This window comes from Fistularia commersonii, chromosome 27 (assembly GCF_037954325.1).
Source record: "Fistularia commersonii isolate RoL2024-O1a breed Wild chromosome 27, RoL_Fcom_v1.0, whole genome shotgun sequence".
In the NCBI taxonomy this organism is placed as follows: Eukaryota; Metazoa; Chordata; class Actinopteri; order Syngnathiformes; family Fistulariidae; genus Fistularia; species Fistularia commersonii.
The window spans coordinates 13439957-13457023 of record NC_141310.1 but is presented as its reverse complement, the minus strand read 5'-3'; the positions used below and the strand labels follow the sequence as shown (position 1 = coordinate 13457023).

General features: G+C 43.6%; 1 protein-coding gene across 1 annotated transcript; it reads left to right on the top strand.

The window, feature by feature from the left end:
• The first annotated feature begins 151 nt into the window (after positions 1–151).
• Positions 152–15739, top strand: tm2d3 (TM2 domain containing 3). The gene is made up of 6 exons (XM_086174527.1): positions 152–278; positions 1565–1666; positions 7573–7733; positions 9248–9422; positions 14119–14194; positions 14542–15739. The coding sequence occupies exons 1-6, from the start codon at positions 173–175 to the stop codon at positions 14705–14707; spliced, it is 786 nt and encodes a 261-aa protein (XP_086030653.1). The 5' UTR covers positions 152–172; the 3' UTR covers positions 14708–15739.
• The last annotated feature ends 1328 nt before the right edge of the window (positions 15740–17067 follow it).

Genomic DNA, 17067 nt, shown 5'->3' with positions numbered 1-17067 from the left:
AAACAAAACTAAATATATTTATCAAAACAGATTCCTATCCACGGATAAATTACTTCTATTGATAATCAGATTACTGCGAAATGATTAGAAATCCGTGTCGTCCCAGTAAGTGAATTGGCTTTTTTCCGATACAACCTGAACGCATCTCCAGGTTAGCAAGTCTGCTGCGACAATGGCTACTATCTGTCAGATATGGAGACCGGACCGAGGACGGTGTCTCAAAACCTACGGAATCATCATCGTATTGCTTTTGGACCTGCTCCTACAATGTGTTAACGGTATGAGAATGAAGGTGTAGATAGATTTTTCTTCCGGCGGGCTCGTACAGACGCGAATATCGGCCACTATTTCGTTGTATGTTAGCTTAACTCGGTTAGCATTAGCTGTAACCTACTAGCTTGGCGGCTAGCAGAGCTGGTGCTCAGCAGATAGAAGGATGCAGTTAGCAGCAGTGATTGAGCGCCGGGGTTTCTACAAATAACAGTGGTTTATAACTTCATTTAAACGTATTTTATTACCTCCACCCTGAGCTGATAATTTATCCGCGTTGGGTTTCAGTTGAGTTAGCTCCAGAAAGAGAAAGGGCCGGTTTACATGAGTAACCATTGCTGTCCGGGTTATGAGCTGAAGATAAAACCTTTAAAAGTGACTACAAGCTTGGACATTCCTTCTCATTTTGATGTTATTTTCATGAGACATTTCGGAAAGATTGGTGTTCGGTTCACATCCGGGGGGACTCATGCAGCAGCCAGTGTTTTCCTGTCACGAGAATGCACGTTTAAACATAAATGAATTAGGAAAAACAAAATAAACACAGATTGTGTTGATAACTTTTACGGACGGTGTTTCCAGGCGTAGCCGAGGCGTTCGGTTCGATCCGGTTCGGTTGCCTGCAGGATCGAGGCGCTGCTTTTTGCAGATGATGTGGTTCCGTTGGCTTCATCGGTCCCCGATCTCCGGCTTTCGACCTTCGGACCTCTTCTTTGCCCGCTGCGGGTCGGGGAAGAGGTCCTGCATCTTGGGGTTTTGTTCACAAGAGATGGAAGGATGGGGAGATGGACGGGCGGATCGGTGCGGCGTCCGCAGTGATGCCGACTGTCGTGGTGAAGAGGGAGCTGAGGTAGAAGGCCAAGCTCTCAATTTACCTGTGGATCTACGTTCCGACCCTCACCTACGGTCTCCAGCTGTAGGTCGTGACCCAAAGATCCAGATCGCGGATACAAGCGGCAGTGATGAGTTTCCTCCGCAGGGTGGCCGGACTCTCCCTTAGAGATGGGTTGAGAAGTTCGGAGTAGAGCCGCTGCTCCTCAGCATGGAGAGGAGTCGGGTTGAGGCAGTCTATCTGGTAGGAGACCACGGGGAAGACCTGGGACACGCCGGAGAGACGATGTCTCCAGGCTGGCTTGGGAACGCCTCGGGGTCCCCCCAGAGGAGCCGGACCATGTCCGGGCGTCCGGCTCCGGCCGCTGCCCCCTCACCCGACTCCGGATAAGCGGTGGAAGATGGATGGAAAATACGAAACCAATTGCACTCGGACTCAGCGGTCTTTTCCTCTTCCCGGCAGGTTACCTGAGTTCCCCTCACATCGGCCAGGAGCCTCCCTACGCCCGGGACGCCCAGCACAGCCCGGTCATCACCAGCCCGGTGGTTCCAGCTGTTGCCTCAGGTAAAAACCCACAGGACAGGTGACCCTGTGCACACACAGGCGCAGGTTCTGCTCGTGCTTCACAGCCAGAAGGTCCCGGGTTCGATTCTCGGGCCTGACGGGGGCCTTCCTGTGCGGAGTTTGCATGTTCTCCCCGTGTCTGCGTAGGTTTCCTCCAGGTACTCCGGTTTCCGCTTCCACAAAAACATGTTCAATAGGTCAGGATGAATGAGAGTGTGTTTGTGAGCGCAACCGTGGGACAACGGATGCAAATTAGCCCATGGCTACAATCCGGAGTGGTGTGTTTACATGCATGTCTCATGTGTGTTCATTAACATGCACTGTCCCAACCAACCAAATAATAAATAAATTCTGGACGTGAAATGAATTGATTGAAACCGAGTGCGACTGCGTCACGACTCGCCCCAAATAAATGCGGGTTAGCTAGGATTCAACAGGATGTGGCGCAACATCCTTTGGATCTTCAGAACCATAGAATTGTGGAGGCGTCATGACTCTTTCTTGCAGGAAAATTTCGCAAGAACTTTGAAGAATCATGAATAATAATAGTAAAAGAAAAATTTAAATGGAGCATTTTTTGAATAATACGAGGAAATTCAAATTGATCAGCAACATTAACTCAGGCGCACAATATATAAAACTCTTTAATCTACAAAACAAAAATGAATAAAAAAAATTGTGATGAGTTTTTTCTTTTATTTTTTTATCAAAGAATTTCTTTATTAACATTATTTTTTTAGTCTGACAGAAAAGATTTAGAGTTCAGCAATTTGCATGAAATTAAAAAAAAAGAATTTGCTTATTTAAACCTTAAACATTTTTGACCAACTGAACCATTTGACACTGAAAAATAAAATTTAATAGATTCAATATATAATCATAAATTCAAATTGATCAGCGCCATTAACTCAGGCCCATAATATATAAAACACTTTAACCAACAAAACAAACATGAATAAAAAAATTTGTGATTACTTTTTTCTTTTTTGTTTTTTTTTTATCAAAGAATTTCTTTATTAACATTGTTTTTTAGTCTGTGACAGAAAAGATTTAAAGGTCAACAATATGCATGAAAAAAAAATAAAAAATTAAAAAAATTAAAATTAAAATTAATTAAAAAAATTAATTGCTTATTTAAACTGACATTTTTGACCAACTGAACCATTTGACACTGCAATATAAAGTTAAATAAATTCAAAAAATAATCATACATTCAAATTGATCAGCGTCATTAACTCAGGCGCACAATATATCCACACTTTAACCTACAAGACAAAAAAAGATGAATAATACAATTTGTGGTGTTTTTTTTTTTTTTTTTTAAATCAAAGAATTACTTTCTTAACATTGTTTTTTTTAGTCAGTAACAGAAAAGATTTTAAGTTCAACAATTTGCATGAAATTTAAAATAATCAAATCCTTATTTAAACTTTAAATATTTTTTGACAGACTGAACCTTTTGATACTGAAAAAAAAAATTAAATAAATTCAATGAATAATAACAAATTGATCTGCAGCATTAACTCAAAAGTTAAATACTTTTTCACGGTGTCTCTTGAGGCTTTGTTCACTACAATCCATATCTCCTGCTCTGAGCCGTATGCGTGCACGCTCGGTGCAACAAACCCTCCACAGCAGAGTTAATGCTCTGCACACACTCACAATGAGAGCGTCACTGCCACCGACTGTCGATGTGCAATTACACTTTATTCTAGCGCGGCAGAAATAAGCGTGTTCCCCGGGGTCACGTGTGCTCAGTGAAGAAGTGCTGCCAGATGAATCTTCTTCACTGCAGGAAGCAGGCCTAGATCTGTTATGTTGTGACTTTTTTTTTTACCTCAAAATTCACCTTGCAGTATTTTATTGTGTACTTCTGTCCGGGGATGTTGTCCGATCAAAAAGTTTGTTTTTGACCGTGTCTAGAAAAGAGAGATGATTTTCACAAAACAACACTGAAACAGAAAAACTATGACCATTAAAATGATTAAGGATTTTTTTTTTAATAATAATTAACAGGCAGTTACCAAAAATTCTCCAAATAATCAAAAATTTGGCAAAAAAAAAAAACCTTCAAAATCAGCAAAAATAGAAAGAAACAAAATATTACCTAAAAATCTGAAAGACAACCTTGACCTACCCAGAATAACCTCAAATGAACAAGAGGTCACCCAACATTTAACAATTTCCTACAAAATCATCAAGAAATGATCAAGTAAGTATTTCTGATACTGAAATTACTTCATTATTGGCTTAAAATCACCTGAAAACCAGCCAGAAATCATTTATGAGTTTTAACTCAGGGAGGTACAAGAAGGTCCAAGGTTCTCATCTCCACCAGCCTCCAACAGTCCAGAAACCATCAACAGCTTCAAGATGCTTTCAAACGTCAGACGCTGAAATAATTCTTCTCATGCACAAAGTGGGCCCACATTGAGATTTATTGAAAAAACCTCTTCCTCCAGATATAACAATGAACCTTTTCTTACGGACCCAAACAAGTTCTGCCTAAAAGCTGAATATGGACCAAGCAAAGCTTAACATTAAACAATATAACTTCATATTGCACACATGCGAAACCCAAATTCAAAAACACATCAATGGCATTCATTTCTTCAATAGAAATCATAAGCCTCTTTATTTGCAGCCTTTTGACTTAAGTTTAAACAGTAACCTTTTTCTCCACAGGCTACTAATAAGTATAAAAATAAAATAACAGAAATAACCAGTTCAGTAATCATGATATCCTTCAATGAAGGTGAAACCATTCAAGTGCACGTCTCGAAGCGGAAAGAAAAAGCATGAAGAAAAGGTTAATGATAGCTCAGTTTGCTACACGCTGATCTACTCTGCCTTTCACCGTTTTTGGTTGAAGCTAGCACGGTGCTAGCATTAGCATCAGGTCGCTATGACAACTGTCAACGGAGGCGAGGGCGTTTACGGGTCCTGACGTGATTTTTTGATTTTTGTGCCAAAACACCAGCAAAGCGTTCTGGGATTTGTAGTATTAGCGGTACATGCGCTGTAGGCTGGAATAGCGGCGGACTCGCTTTAATAGTTATTTGGTTCGGCTTCATGGGACAAATCGAATTGTACTGCAGGCCAGAGTCAGACACCTATGCTTTATTGCAGGGGTGGGCAAACTTTTTGGCTCATGGGCAGCATTGACTTTTAAAATTTGACAGACGGGCCGGGTCACCACAAGACACGATACATATAAAAAAAAAAAAAAAACATTTGTTAACAGTACGTATCAGACTCGCCTGCTTGCTTTGAAAATAAAACCAGCTTGGTTTTGAAGGCTTTGACGTTTGCTAGCTTTTCATGCACAAACTCTTTTTTTTCCCTTGTAGCTTCAGGTGCAGCTCATTCATGGGTGTCAGTACGTCCATTAAGATGAGATGATGAGATGAGAACAACTTTTTTCATCCCAAAGGAAATTGTGCCAGAGTTTCAAGTAAAAACATAACAGTAATAGATAATAGTAGGAAATTACATTACATTACATTACATTACAGTCATTTAGCAGATGCTTTCATCCAAAGCGACTAACAAAAATTGCAATTCAATAATCGAAGATCCAAAGTACCAGTAGTCGTTATTCAGAAGTCACCAGTCTATCAAATAGCCATCTCAAAACCATATATATATACATACATTCATTTCTTTGTTTCTTTTCTTTTTTTTTTTTTTTTTTTTTTTTTTTTTGGCTAAAGGCTAAATCACAAAGCCAATTTGTGTCATCCAGTTCAGCAAAATCCTCAAGTAGCTCAAAAAAATGACATAATCTCCTGTTTGAGCTCTCTCATTCATTGATCCAATCATTCAATCATTTAAATCAAGTAAAAATTCTGTTCCAATCTTTGGCGGGCCGGATGAAAAAGACCGACGGGCCGAATGCGGCCCGTGGGCCGTAGTTTGCCCACCCCTGCTTTATAGGAACCTTATGACCAGATTCTTATGTAGTTGCTTGTTCCCGTAATATTATGTGTCATAGTGTTTATTTAAAAAGAAGCAATGTACATGAGCTCAGCAACATCAAAACATGTGGAAGAGACCCCCCCCCCCCCTTCATTCTCCAAAAATCCCCTTCACAACATAAAACCACATCGAGATGGAAGGACGGGAAGGTTGTTTGTTCTTCAAAGTCTGCCATCGGTGCTGAAAATGCAGGGGAATTACCCTTCGGTTCATTCTCGGAAACAGGAAATCCACATTAGGCTTGAGTAGAAAATGTCTGGAGGCTCTAAAATCAAACCGTTTGGGGAGCGAGAGGAAACACTTCATCTGCCGAACGTGGCGGAGGAAGTGTGACACACCGAATGGAAGTGGATCGCTGGTGTTTTGGCGACGACGCGACTGCCGACAGAAGCGGGATGAGGTCTGGAGTGAACACGATGTACTCTCTGCGCTGCCGCGGCAGATGGACCGACACGGGAATTTACCTAGCCATCAACAGGAAACGACTCGCAAAATAAATCTGCGTCTGCGTTCGCAGCAGTTTTCACCCGATAATCACCGGGTCCTAAATGAAAACGCAGCTGCGCTGACAGATTCCTTAAATCCCTCAGGGATGTTCTGAAGCAGCACTTAAACAAAAATTTGAATCAAAGTGGTTATTTGATAGTGTTGATACATATTGAAAAACAATGTGATCCATTTTAGTCTAATTTAAGAAATACACTACATGACTCAAAGGATTGGCTCACCTGCCTTGACCCGCATATGAACTGAAGTGACATCCCATTCCTAATCCATGGGGTTCAATATGACATGGCTCCACTTTTTGCAGCTATAACAGCTTCAACTCTTCTGGGAAGGCTGTCCACATGGTTCACGAGTGTGTTTACGGGGAATTTTGGACCATTCATCCAGAAGTGCATTTGTGATGTTGGCCCAGAAGGCCCGGCTCACACTCTCCACTCTTAATTCGTCCCAAAGGTGTTCTGCAGGGTTGAGGTCAGGACTCTGCAGGACAGTCAAGTCCATCCATGTCTTTATGGAGTTTGCTTTTTGTGCACTGTCATGTTGGAAAAGGACCGGCTCCAAACTGTTCCCACAAAGTCGGGAGCATGAAATTGTCCAAAATGTCTTAGTATTTGGAACTAACGGGCCAAAACAAGCCCACACCATAATCCCTCCTCGACCAAACGTCACACTTGGCACAATGCAGTCGGACGAGTAGCGTTCTCCTGGCGACCGCCAAACCCAGGCTCGTCCATCAGATGGCCAGATGGAGAAGCGCAACGGGTTGCTCCAGAGAAGGCGTCTGCTGCTCTAGAGTCCAGTGTCGGTGCTTTGCACTCTGACACGTGGCTCATGCAGCTGCTCGGCCATGGAAACCCATCCCATGAAGCTCTCTGCGCACTGTTCTTCAGCCCGTCTGAAGGCCACGTGACGTTTGGAGGTCCGTTGCCATTGACTCTGCAGAAAGGTGGCGACCTCTTGGCTCTCTGGCCCTCACCATCCGGTGACCTGCTCCGTCAGGTTATGTGGCACAGGTGGCATCTTGTCACAATTCCACGCTGGAATTCACTGATCTCGTTTCCCAAATGACTGTAAAAACAAACAGCCTGCATGCCGAGGTGCTGGATTTTATACACCTGTGGCCGTGGAAGTGATTGGAGCGCCCGATTCTTGTTATTTGGATGGGTGAGTGTGTATATATTCCTTTTTTTGTGCCTTCTGGCAAAACATTCAGACGCTTTGCTTCCCCTCCCGCTGGCAGCCGTCACCGAGCAGTCGGGAAGAAGGATCTCTCTTCCCAACAGGAGGATTGTTAGTCATTTATCTCCATCCGTCCCATTGTCCCGCTTTGGCAGGAGATTGCAGGGGATTCAGTCGCAGCCGCTCACCAGCCCAAATCCACAATCTGATTCTCCCACGGTTTTTCTGTAACTGTGTTCCAGCGTCTCCCGCCGCCGATGACGGCTACACTTCTAAATGCCCCAGCGGAGGCCCGTGCAGCCGCCTGCCCGCCGACTGCATCCACTGCAACTACCAACATAACTGCACGTACGGGAAGGCAGCGTCCTTCTCCTGCAAACCCAGGAAGGGGGTTCACTGTGTCGTGAGTAGCACCTTGGTTTTCCTCCTCCTCGTGATTCCAGAGGTAAAACGGTAGAAAGACTGGGTTCCAAGATGATGGTCCAGGATACGAAAACACTGAATCATCTTATTTTTATCATTTTATTTATTTATCTATTTGTTTTGAAGCACGACAACCATCAGCTATACGCTCGTGTACAAGGATTGTCATATGGAATTATTTCACATTTTCAGAGGGATAATTTTGCACTTTAGTTTTGCTAGTACAGTACATGAGACGTTGAAAGTGCAGTGACACCTTGACTGAGGAGTTAATCAATTGAAAATCAATATGTTTATATGTCAAATTCAATTTCCCCTTTGAAATGAATTGAAACGCTATTTATTCTTTCCAGCCCCCTGTTTTGTTACATGTAAGACAAATATACTCTCCCAATCACAAATAATTTCTAAAAAAAAATGATAATCATAATAAATGAGGGTGTAACTTACTGGTTACACACTGAAAGCTATAATGCTATGCTAAATGTAACGTGTACACTTTGCTACACTTTATGTCTGAACTTCATTTATGGACGGAGTGAAACTGCTCCTCTTTCTAAAACCATCAAACCGTTCCCGACCCGCTTTGACCGCCTCTTCCTACCAGTGACGTGCAGTCAGGTGAGGCAGGACAGGCTGTGCCTCACTTGCCAATCTTGGAAAGAAAAAAAGGTTAAACAAAAAAAAAAAAAAACAACGGTTATATTTATCAATAATTTGCGCTATAAAGGTGAAAGCTTCAGCAAGTTTTAGATTGTTTTTTTTTTTTATTCAAAATGGCTGGATTTTCACATTTACTGCTCAAATACTGAGAAGAGATGTGCAGTGAGGCTGCCGACTGTTGAGCCTCAATGGAGATTGTTCAGAGAGGGCTGACTGCTGGCATGCTCTGCTGTAAGACCAGGATGCTGCTGCTATTAAATGTTTAAAAACTTTGCTATATGAACAACAACTGTCTGTTTGTTACTAGTTTCTTGTGCTGAACGATCATAAAACCGCTGCCAAGAGCGACGAAGTGAGGCACGCAGTTCCCCTGCCTCATGCAAGGGGAATCGAATGGTGACTAAACTACTCTGAAGCGTTTATATGTTTGCAAATCTGATTGTGATGAAGTCAGTGCTTCATCGGCCGTCAACCTCACTGCACGTCACTGCTTCCCACACCTCGTCCGTCCACGTCCCAGGCGTCCGCCAATCCGAATCTCCGTAAATGTCTCCTGCCTTCTCAAAGAAGATGCTCTTTGAGTGCCCGGTTGTAACTCCGATCTGGGCTCAACAGAATCCACTGAGCGACGTCTCAGATCAAGGTACTAACTCCTCAGTCAAGGTTCCACTGTCATGGAGATGCACTGAGTAGATGAGCGAGATCGAACTCTGAGGCAAGTGGCCCAAAAAGAGAACATTTTCCAGAAGAATCCAGGGAAATCTCTTGAGCTGGTCTTGACGCAGGAGGTGGATTGGCAAACGTCGTAGCAGTACCCGTGTCCTCCTGCAGGGGGAGTCTGGCGAGCAGCGGAGCAACTTCACCCTGCGGGTCACCTGTCAGTTCTGCTGGCAGCTGGATCCGTCCCAGTACCGCTGCTCCAACTCCACCAGCTGCATGACGGTGTCCTGCCCGCGCAGACGTTACAACGCCACCTGCGACGTGCTGGACCACGTGCACTGTCTCGGTAGGTTGGAAGGCGAGCCGCCACCTCGCATAGAACGCGATTAGACTGTGAGGTGTCCAAACTTTGTGAGCCTGATATTCATTGAACCAGTGACATTAAATCACCGCTTAGCTATTATTGTCTTACGTCCCCCCTTGGAAGAGAAAACATGTATATTATATGTGGATATATTATTGTCTCTGCGTAGCTTTGTATCCTTATTAAAGAAAAGAAAAAAAGAAAGAATGAGAGATCCACTTGCATCAAAGAATAACTTTATTAACATTTTTTAGTCTGTAACTGAAAGGATTTGAAGGGCAACAGTTTGCCTGAAATTTAAAATCATTAAATTCTTATTAAAGTGTAAACATTTTTTGACTGACTGAACCTCTCAATACTAAAAACTAGAATTAGATAAATTCAATAAATAATCATAAATTCAAATTGATCAGCGACATTAACTCAGGAGCACAATATATAAAACACTTTAACCTACAAAACAAAAATAGATCAAATAATTTGTGATGATTTTTATTTTTTTATCAAAATGCAGAAGTGAGGATTAATGGCTACAATGAGCACGTTTCGCAGTCTGCAGTTACGCTTCCTCTCTGCTTTTGGGTGACTTTCTTTTGCCTCATTATCTCCGTCTCTCACCGCCTTTCTCATCAACCCTGTTCAATATTTTTCCATGGTCTCTCTTTAGGGTTTGTTCACTAGACTTCATATTTCCTGCTCTGTGCTGTGCACATGCAAAAAAAAACCCTCCGCCATAGAGCTAATGCTCTGCACACACTCACAATGAGCGTGCCGCTGCCACCGACTGGATGTGCAATTACACTTTATTCTACTACACATGCAATGCGTTACATGGAAATTAACTATTTCATTTCATTGCAAATGGTATAATTTCCATGTCTTAACACAGAACACCAATCTAAACACTCGTCCTGAAAGCGTCGGCTATCAACTTTCCTTTTTTTTTTTTTTAATTACAGTTGTCATATTTGAAATGGGCCGGAAAGGATCGCACAGTGCCCCGAGACCAGACCTGGGCATTTTACGGCCCTTTTTGGTTTTTTTTCGGCCCGCCAAAAATACAGTCACTCCTGTTTATCGACGATGATCCGTTCCAACAACCGCATCTTTAACCAAACAATTCCCTTTATGTCAATTCAAATCGTCATATAAGTAGTATATGGGACAGTCTTATGGCAGGCTAGCCTAGAAGTGAACCTGCTGTCCTTGACAAGTTACCAGTTAGCCTAGCTTAATGTTGACAGTAGAGTTGGTGTTCTTGCTGTAGATCTTTTATTCCCCATTATCTTCCAATTCAAAGCGGTCTACCTTTTCCTTTCTTATCCCTCCACTGTACTCTTGCTCCCTCAAGGATGCTATCAACCGCTACCAAAACGTAAACAATCAGATTTTTACCTCTAGACACACAACCTTGTCCAGGTGTTTATCTTTTTATTTTCCCTTGTATCTGGTAACTTTTTTTTAAATATGTTATCTTCTATTTTCTTGTACATATACAAAATGAAAGATAGGCTTCAGTAAAGGAAACACAACTTAACAATTGTTATTTATTTGGTGTATGAAATTCTTGCAATGAAAAAAAAACAAAGGTAAACAATTTAGAAATGTATGAAATTCGTAAAATTAACAGGAAAAAAAAAAGAAATTTAAATTTGATATGCCACAAATCAGAACTGTGCCATATATTATTAATTACTTAATAGGAAAAACCTTGGAAAATAGTAAAAACACAGCTGCATTTGGGTCCACGTAGACTCTGTATATATGTTGACATTGCTACTTCCAGATATTTTGGCTAAATGAAGATCTGGTCAAAGTTGTAACGCCCGTCCTCATCAATATTGAATTTAGAAACTCCTTATATTTCCTTTTGTTTAATTTTGTATGGATTATTATTTACAAAGTAATGTCATTACATTTATATGATCATTCAAGATTTTAAAGTTGAAAGTTAAAAGTTGAAAGTTAAAAGCAATTTTCATTTTGTTCAAATTACAGGATACCCAGTTGACCCGCGCATAAAAATGAAATAAGAAATGTGGCCTGCCTGCCAAAATAACTGGGTGTCAGATGCTGCGGGCCGGTGTAAATTTGAACACTGGACACGCCTGTACTATGTGAACTCCGTATATGCGGAACGCTGTCAGGTCACATGTATGTTCACGCAGGACTGAAGGTTGTCCTGCCACGTGCTCGGTTCAGGTGGGATACAAGACTGCTGCAGCACGTGCACTGTCAAGGGGGGATAGGTGGCTTTTTGAGGTCTTGCACTGTTTGGACATAAGGCCGTTGGACTTTGTGCACTCTTAGGTAGGTTAGGAGGCCGCCGGGTCACGTGCACCCTTCGGCCGGAATACGAGATTTCATCAAAATCAAGATGAAATGGTCCAAAAATAACAGAAAAAATGCTTAAAGTAGGAAAAAAAAACCCACATTCCTTCAAATCAGGAAGAAAATTCCCGCGAAAATATAGATATCAGTGAGGAAATGATGGAAAGTGAGCGAAGAAACAAGCTTAAATAGTCTCAGCTCAGTTTCCCCGAAGGCTCCCTCGGTGTGTGTTCTCAATCAGATCCATGGCGTTTATTTTACCTGCGCTTCAGCAGGAAGTCCAGCACAAACCGAAGCACTTGCAGCCTGACGCTATCGGAGCGAAGCCGTCGGAAGGTCGTAATGTTCGACGTTCTTCCCGGGGCGCCGACATCGAAAACCCTAATTAGCGCTGATTTCCACCTGCCGCCGCTGTGAGCTCACAACGGGTTAGCGTGCACGGACGCCGTCTCGCACAGGTCCATTTTCTCCTCAAATTACTGTCAGAAGTGGATATTAGCGTCCTGAACATGTTCTGAAACGACTGCTCTTATGAACCGCAGTCATTTCTTTAAATAGTTGATTTTTTTCTCCTCCACTCGCCTACACAACTCAGAATAAACCTCCGCTCGTCCCTCGAGAGTGGAACTTCATTCAGGTAGAATTTACATTGAAGGTGTCCGCCTCTGCTTCAAAACTCACCAGTAAGATGCCTCTTTATCAGAACCGTTATTCCCGCCTCTCGGGTTTGTTTGGAGGCTCTGAGAAAACGTTGAGTTTTTGCACAGTAACTGCAGCTCCATTGGCGGCACCTGCAAGGCAAGAAAGTGGGCAAAAAAGGGTCGGTGTTGGATAGCTGCCTGCGCTTCTGCTCACAATCCAATGTTCTTTCTAATGAGGAGGAAATCAGAGGTTTATCATTCCCTGATACTGCATTCCATCTAGAGTTACTGAATTTTCCTGAATATAAGCCGCAACGGGTAAAAATAACTAGATCAATCTGTGTTAACTTGTATGTGCTTGTCTATAAGTCGCAGGTGTAACATGAGATATTTACACGGAGGCATTTTCTTTAAACTTTAAATACATACCGATAACATCCACTAATACAGACCGGAAAGGCTTTTTTTCCAAACAGGGGCTGTAACACGGCCGATGAAAAAGATGAATAATAAATAAGACACGGAAAAGTCCATCCATTTTCTATCCCCGCTTCGTCCTCCTCCAGCTGACGGCTGTCTCGGTCTTCCTCCTGCGCGCCGAAACCGTTAAAGTCGTCTTCTTCGCTGCCGTAATTGAACGGCCTCAGAATTTCACGGTCATTTCATCGGCCCGAAGTGACGAGGATAAATGTTTTGGTGCAGTGAAGCTCGTTAGACCCAAAAGAAAATCCATTCATTAGCCGCATTGTTTTTTAAGCCGCAAGAAGATGCGGCTTAATAGTCCGGAAATGATGGTAGTTCACCACAAAGATGGGGAAAAATGGAACAAATAAAAGTACTGCATCCAGACGGACCCCTCTGTATATCACTGCCAGCACTGACACACTAACATGTCCAGAATTATTTAGGCAAGTATTAGAAATATCCCTCTATTTTCCCATAAGCACCTTTTAATTATTCATCAATCGAGTCAATTATTGGTGAAGGAGTTCAAATTGGTAACGGAAACGGTCACATTTGCTTGAAATCATTTAAAAACGTCTAAATATTTGTCCTCTGATTGTGAGTGAAATTCTTTTTTTCTATTTTCATTTGTATTTTAGTAAAGAAGGGGCGTTGTTTAGTGGTCCTGCGTTAGACACTACGAGTACATCGGACCCTGAATCATGGTTATAAGCGGTTGCTGCTTTTTTTCCCGGTTGAAAATGGTTTTCTAACCCTTATTTTATAAGAATAAGAATAAGAACAATTTTATTTATCCCGAAGGAAATTGTTGTGCCAGAGTTTCAAGTAAAACATAACAATAATAGATAATAGTAGGAAGGAGGGAGAATAAGAAATACAAATCAAAACATTTTTAAAATTAATTCTAGTTTAATTTGACTAAATTATTTACTGTGTTTTTTCTTTGAAGTTAGAATAAAGCTATTTCATCACAGAAAAAAAAACGAACGCGCAAAAAAAATGCTACAGAACGATAAATACTGAGAACCGAATCACAAAAAGAATCCAATAAGTGGTGAGGATCCACTGCACTACTCCTATGGAGATGTGTGTTTCCCTGAAACAAACATTAAAAATGACAAAAAATAAAAGCTCTGCTCTTGAACACAGAACACAGATGTTGTTGTCTTTTGGTTGATTTATATCTCCGCTTTTTTAAATCTGATGGAGCCTGACAGTCACTTCTCTGCGTCCTCCGGCAGGCAGAAGACGCTTTCAGAAACGTCTGTTCTGCAACTGGACCGGGGGCTACAAGTGGTCGACAGCGCTAGCTCTCAGGTAACACACACACACACACACACACACACACACAGAGGTGAAACAGCTCAGAAAAGATGCTGACTTCGCCAAACAGTCCGGGTCTGTTTTTGAAAATCAAAAAACAGAAGAAAAAAAGAGAAAATCTGCCGTTCTATAGCCGTTTCTCTGTTTTAGTCTCCATATTTGTAGTTCCGCAGCAGGTCCTGTCCTGTCCTGTCCTGTCCCCCCACCTAATCTGGCCTTCCTGTGATTTATGAAGTCCTCCGGGTATCTTGTAGGAATGACTGACTCGGGCGTTGCGGTCCTGTTATTGCAACCGCTTTGTCAGTTTAAAGCCTGATGCTGTTATCGTACTGTGTGTGCAGCATCACCCTGGGGGGATTCGGCGCCGACCGCTTCTACCTGGGCCAGTGGAGGGAGGGTCTGGGCAAGCTGTTCAGCTTCGGCGGCCTGGGCATCTGGACTCTGATAGACGTGCTCCTGATCGGCGTGGGCTACGTGGGGCCGGCCGACGGCTCGCTGTACATCTGAGAACCGGGCCGCCCGCCGAGCTTCGGGACGTGCGACGCCTCGTTCCCTGGCGCCAAAGGGCGCCGCGCGACACCTCCCCTTCCCATCTGCTCGCGGGCAGGAAGCCTTCTCACCGCGCCGGCGAGCGACTCCAACCGCACAGGCCTCGGATCCGTCCCGGTGGCTCCGCCTCCTGGCGAGCGAGCGCACCGGGGCGGCCGGGGGCCGGGAACCGGGCCTCGCAATCCTTCTGACTTAAAGGGAGGAGGCGGAGCTTTCCTCACACTGGATGGCGTGATGCGGGGAGTCCCTGGAGGCCTCGCCGCCTGCAAACCAACACTTTTGTCCTGCATGTGCTTTGTTTTGAGTCCTGACCGAAAGAGAACCTCTGGCCCCGCCTGCCGGTCCGCCCTGAGGAATATCACACAAATGAGATGAACGTATTTAACCGTGAATCCTGTCGGGGAAATAACCTTTTCTAAGAAGTCAGACTTTCATCTCAGAATTCCGACTTTCAGCTCAAACGGTTGTTCGCTTTATAATCTCTGATTTGCGACCGTCCTTCAGATTACTGGCTTCATCACCGCTGTCAAGCTGCTCAAACCTCTCAGTTTCGACTTCCATTTAATGACAGAAATCCCTGTGATGGACTTCTGCTGCAGTCTGGGGTCAGAGGTCAGAGGTCAGAGGTCAGGGAAGGTGTAGACCACACTCCTTGTATGACCTGGTAATTCTAACCGCTCAGATGTTCGGAGAGGCAGGACTCAAACTGCTGCCTTCTGCTGCTGACCTTTTAGGAGACGGAGATGGTAACGTGTTTGCGCACACACACACACACACACACACACACAGGCACACACACAGACTGTTTATGTGTGAGTCATTGTTCTGCTGCAGCGCTGCCACCTCCAGCCCTCAGTGTAAGCCTCCCCTCCTCCCATGCAGGTGACGGTTTCTGTTGTTGTTGTTTAAACACTGTAAATAAGGTTGTTTTTTTTTTTTAAGTTATATTAATAAAGTTACAGAGTTCAGTGTGTGCAGAGGAAATATTGTTTGTCGCTTCTGGACGTTTTGCAGTTTGTCCATCATTTATCTGTCCTCCTTAGGCTCCCGTCCTGCTCGTGGATTTTTGCCGAGGTGAGCGCTTTTTATTTTTAATCAACTCGCGTAAAACGATCACATTAGCTTGAAGTCGTTCAGAAACATCTAAACATTTGTCCATCGATAGTGAGGGAATTTGGTTTTTTTTTCGGTATTTGTAGTATTGGGCTCAGTCAAGACGAGTCTGACATGTTCTGTTCACAAATGTTTTTTTCTTTATTTTTTTTATATGTATAGTAGTTTGTGGTGACCCGATCCGTCTGTCAAATTTCACAGTCAACGTGGCCCCTGAGCCAGAAAGTTCTAGGCAGTCGCTGCTTTTTTTTCCTGGTTGAAAATGCTTTTCTAAACCGCCACGGCGCCGTCCATCAAGTTACAAAAGCGGCCCGACCGAACCGTATCCTCGTCCCGATCTTGCCACATATTTTGCGGTGTTATAGCTGCAAGCTGTCGGAGTGTGAGACCGGTTTCTTCGATTTCTTCCCAAACCTGAAACCGGGTTTCCGGTTTTGTCAGAACTCATCTACCGCTTGTTGATTCAGTCTTTACCGAAACAGCAGAACGACGGCAGCGCTTTGCGACTCCGGTAAGACTCCTTTACGACTCTTAAGAGTTCCCCTTTTAAGACCGTGATTGGAAAATTGTGAGGCGTAAGTCCGGCATAAGAAAAGCAGCCTGTTCCCATTAACTCGTTCAGCTGACAGGGTCAAAGGTCAGCCATGTTGCAGAACGTTGCAGACGCCGCAAAGCTGAGGTCATTCTTACCCACGTGTCGGCGTCCTGTGGAGCGCAGCGAGCGGACGTACAGGCCAGTGTGACCTCCAACACACACACACAGATGTCTCTTACAACCGCATGTGTGTGTGTGTGTGTGTGTGTGTGTGTGTTCCTGGGGGTGGGGAGAGGACGCGTCTTCCTGCTTTGTGGGCTTCTCTGATTGGCCGCTCGGCCCGGGATGATGTCAGCTTCACCCCACCCTCATTCCTGCTCCCCCTTTCCTCCGCCAGTCTGATGAAACACTCCTTACGTGTTCACTCAGACTCCGAAGGCCGTGTTATTTATTTGTTTTCTTCAACGTTCCTGTTTTAGCAGCTTTTAGGGGTGTGAAGTGATATTCTAGACGGCCGAGGAGTAAAGACACTTTTTCAGTGCGCCGATGTTCTCCTCAAACTGGCTAAAATTTGGGGTTCACCCCCCACGGCGAGAGATCGTTACTTCCCTCCCTGCACGGGGAGCCGTCATAAATCAAAAGTCCCGGCCGATATTCAATATAATCTGTT

Excerpts from the sequence above, each read along its gene's own strand:
- tm2d3 (XM_086174527.1), top strand. The coding sequence starts at position 173 with ATGGCTACTATCTGTCAGATATGGAGACCGGACCGAGGACGGTGTCTC. Across the intron at positions 279-1,564 it reads GCTCCTACAATGTGTTAACG|GTTACCTGAGTTCCCCTCAC; the intron begins GTATGAGAATGA and ends TCTTCCCGGCAG. Across the intron at positions 1,667-7,572 it reads GGTTCCAGCTGTTGCCTCAG|CGTCTCCCGCCGCCGATGAC; the intron begins GTAAAAACCCAC and ends ACTGTGTTCCAG.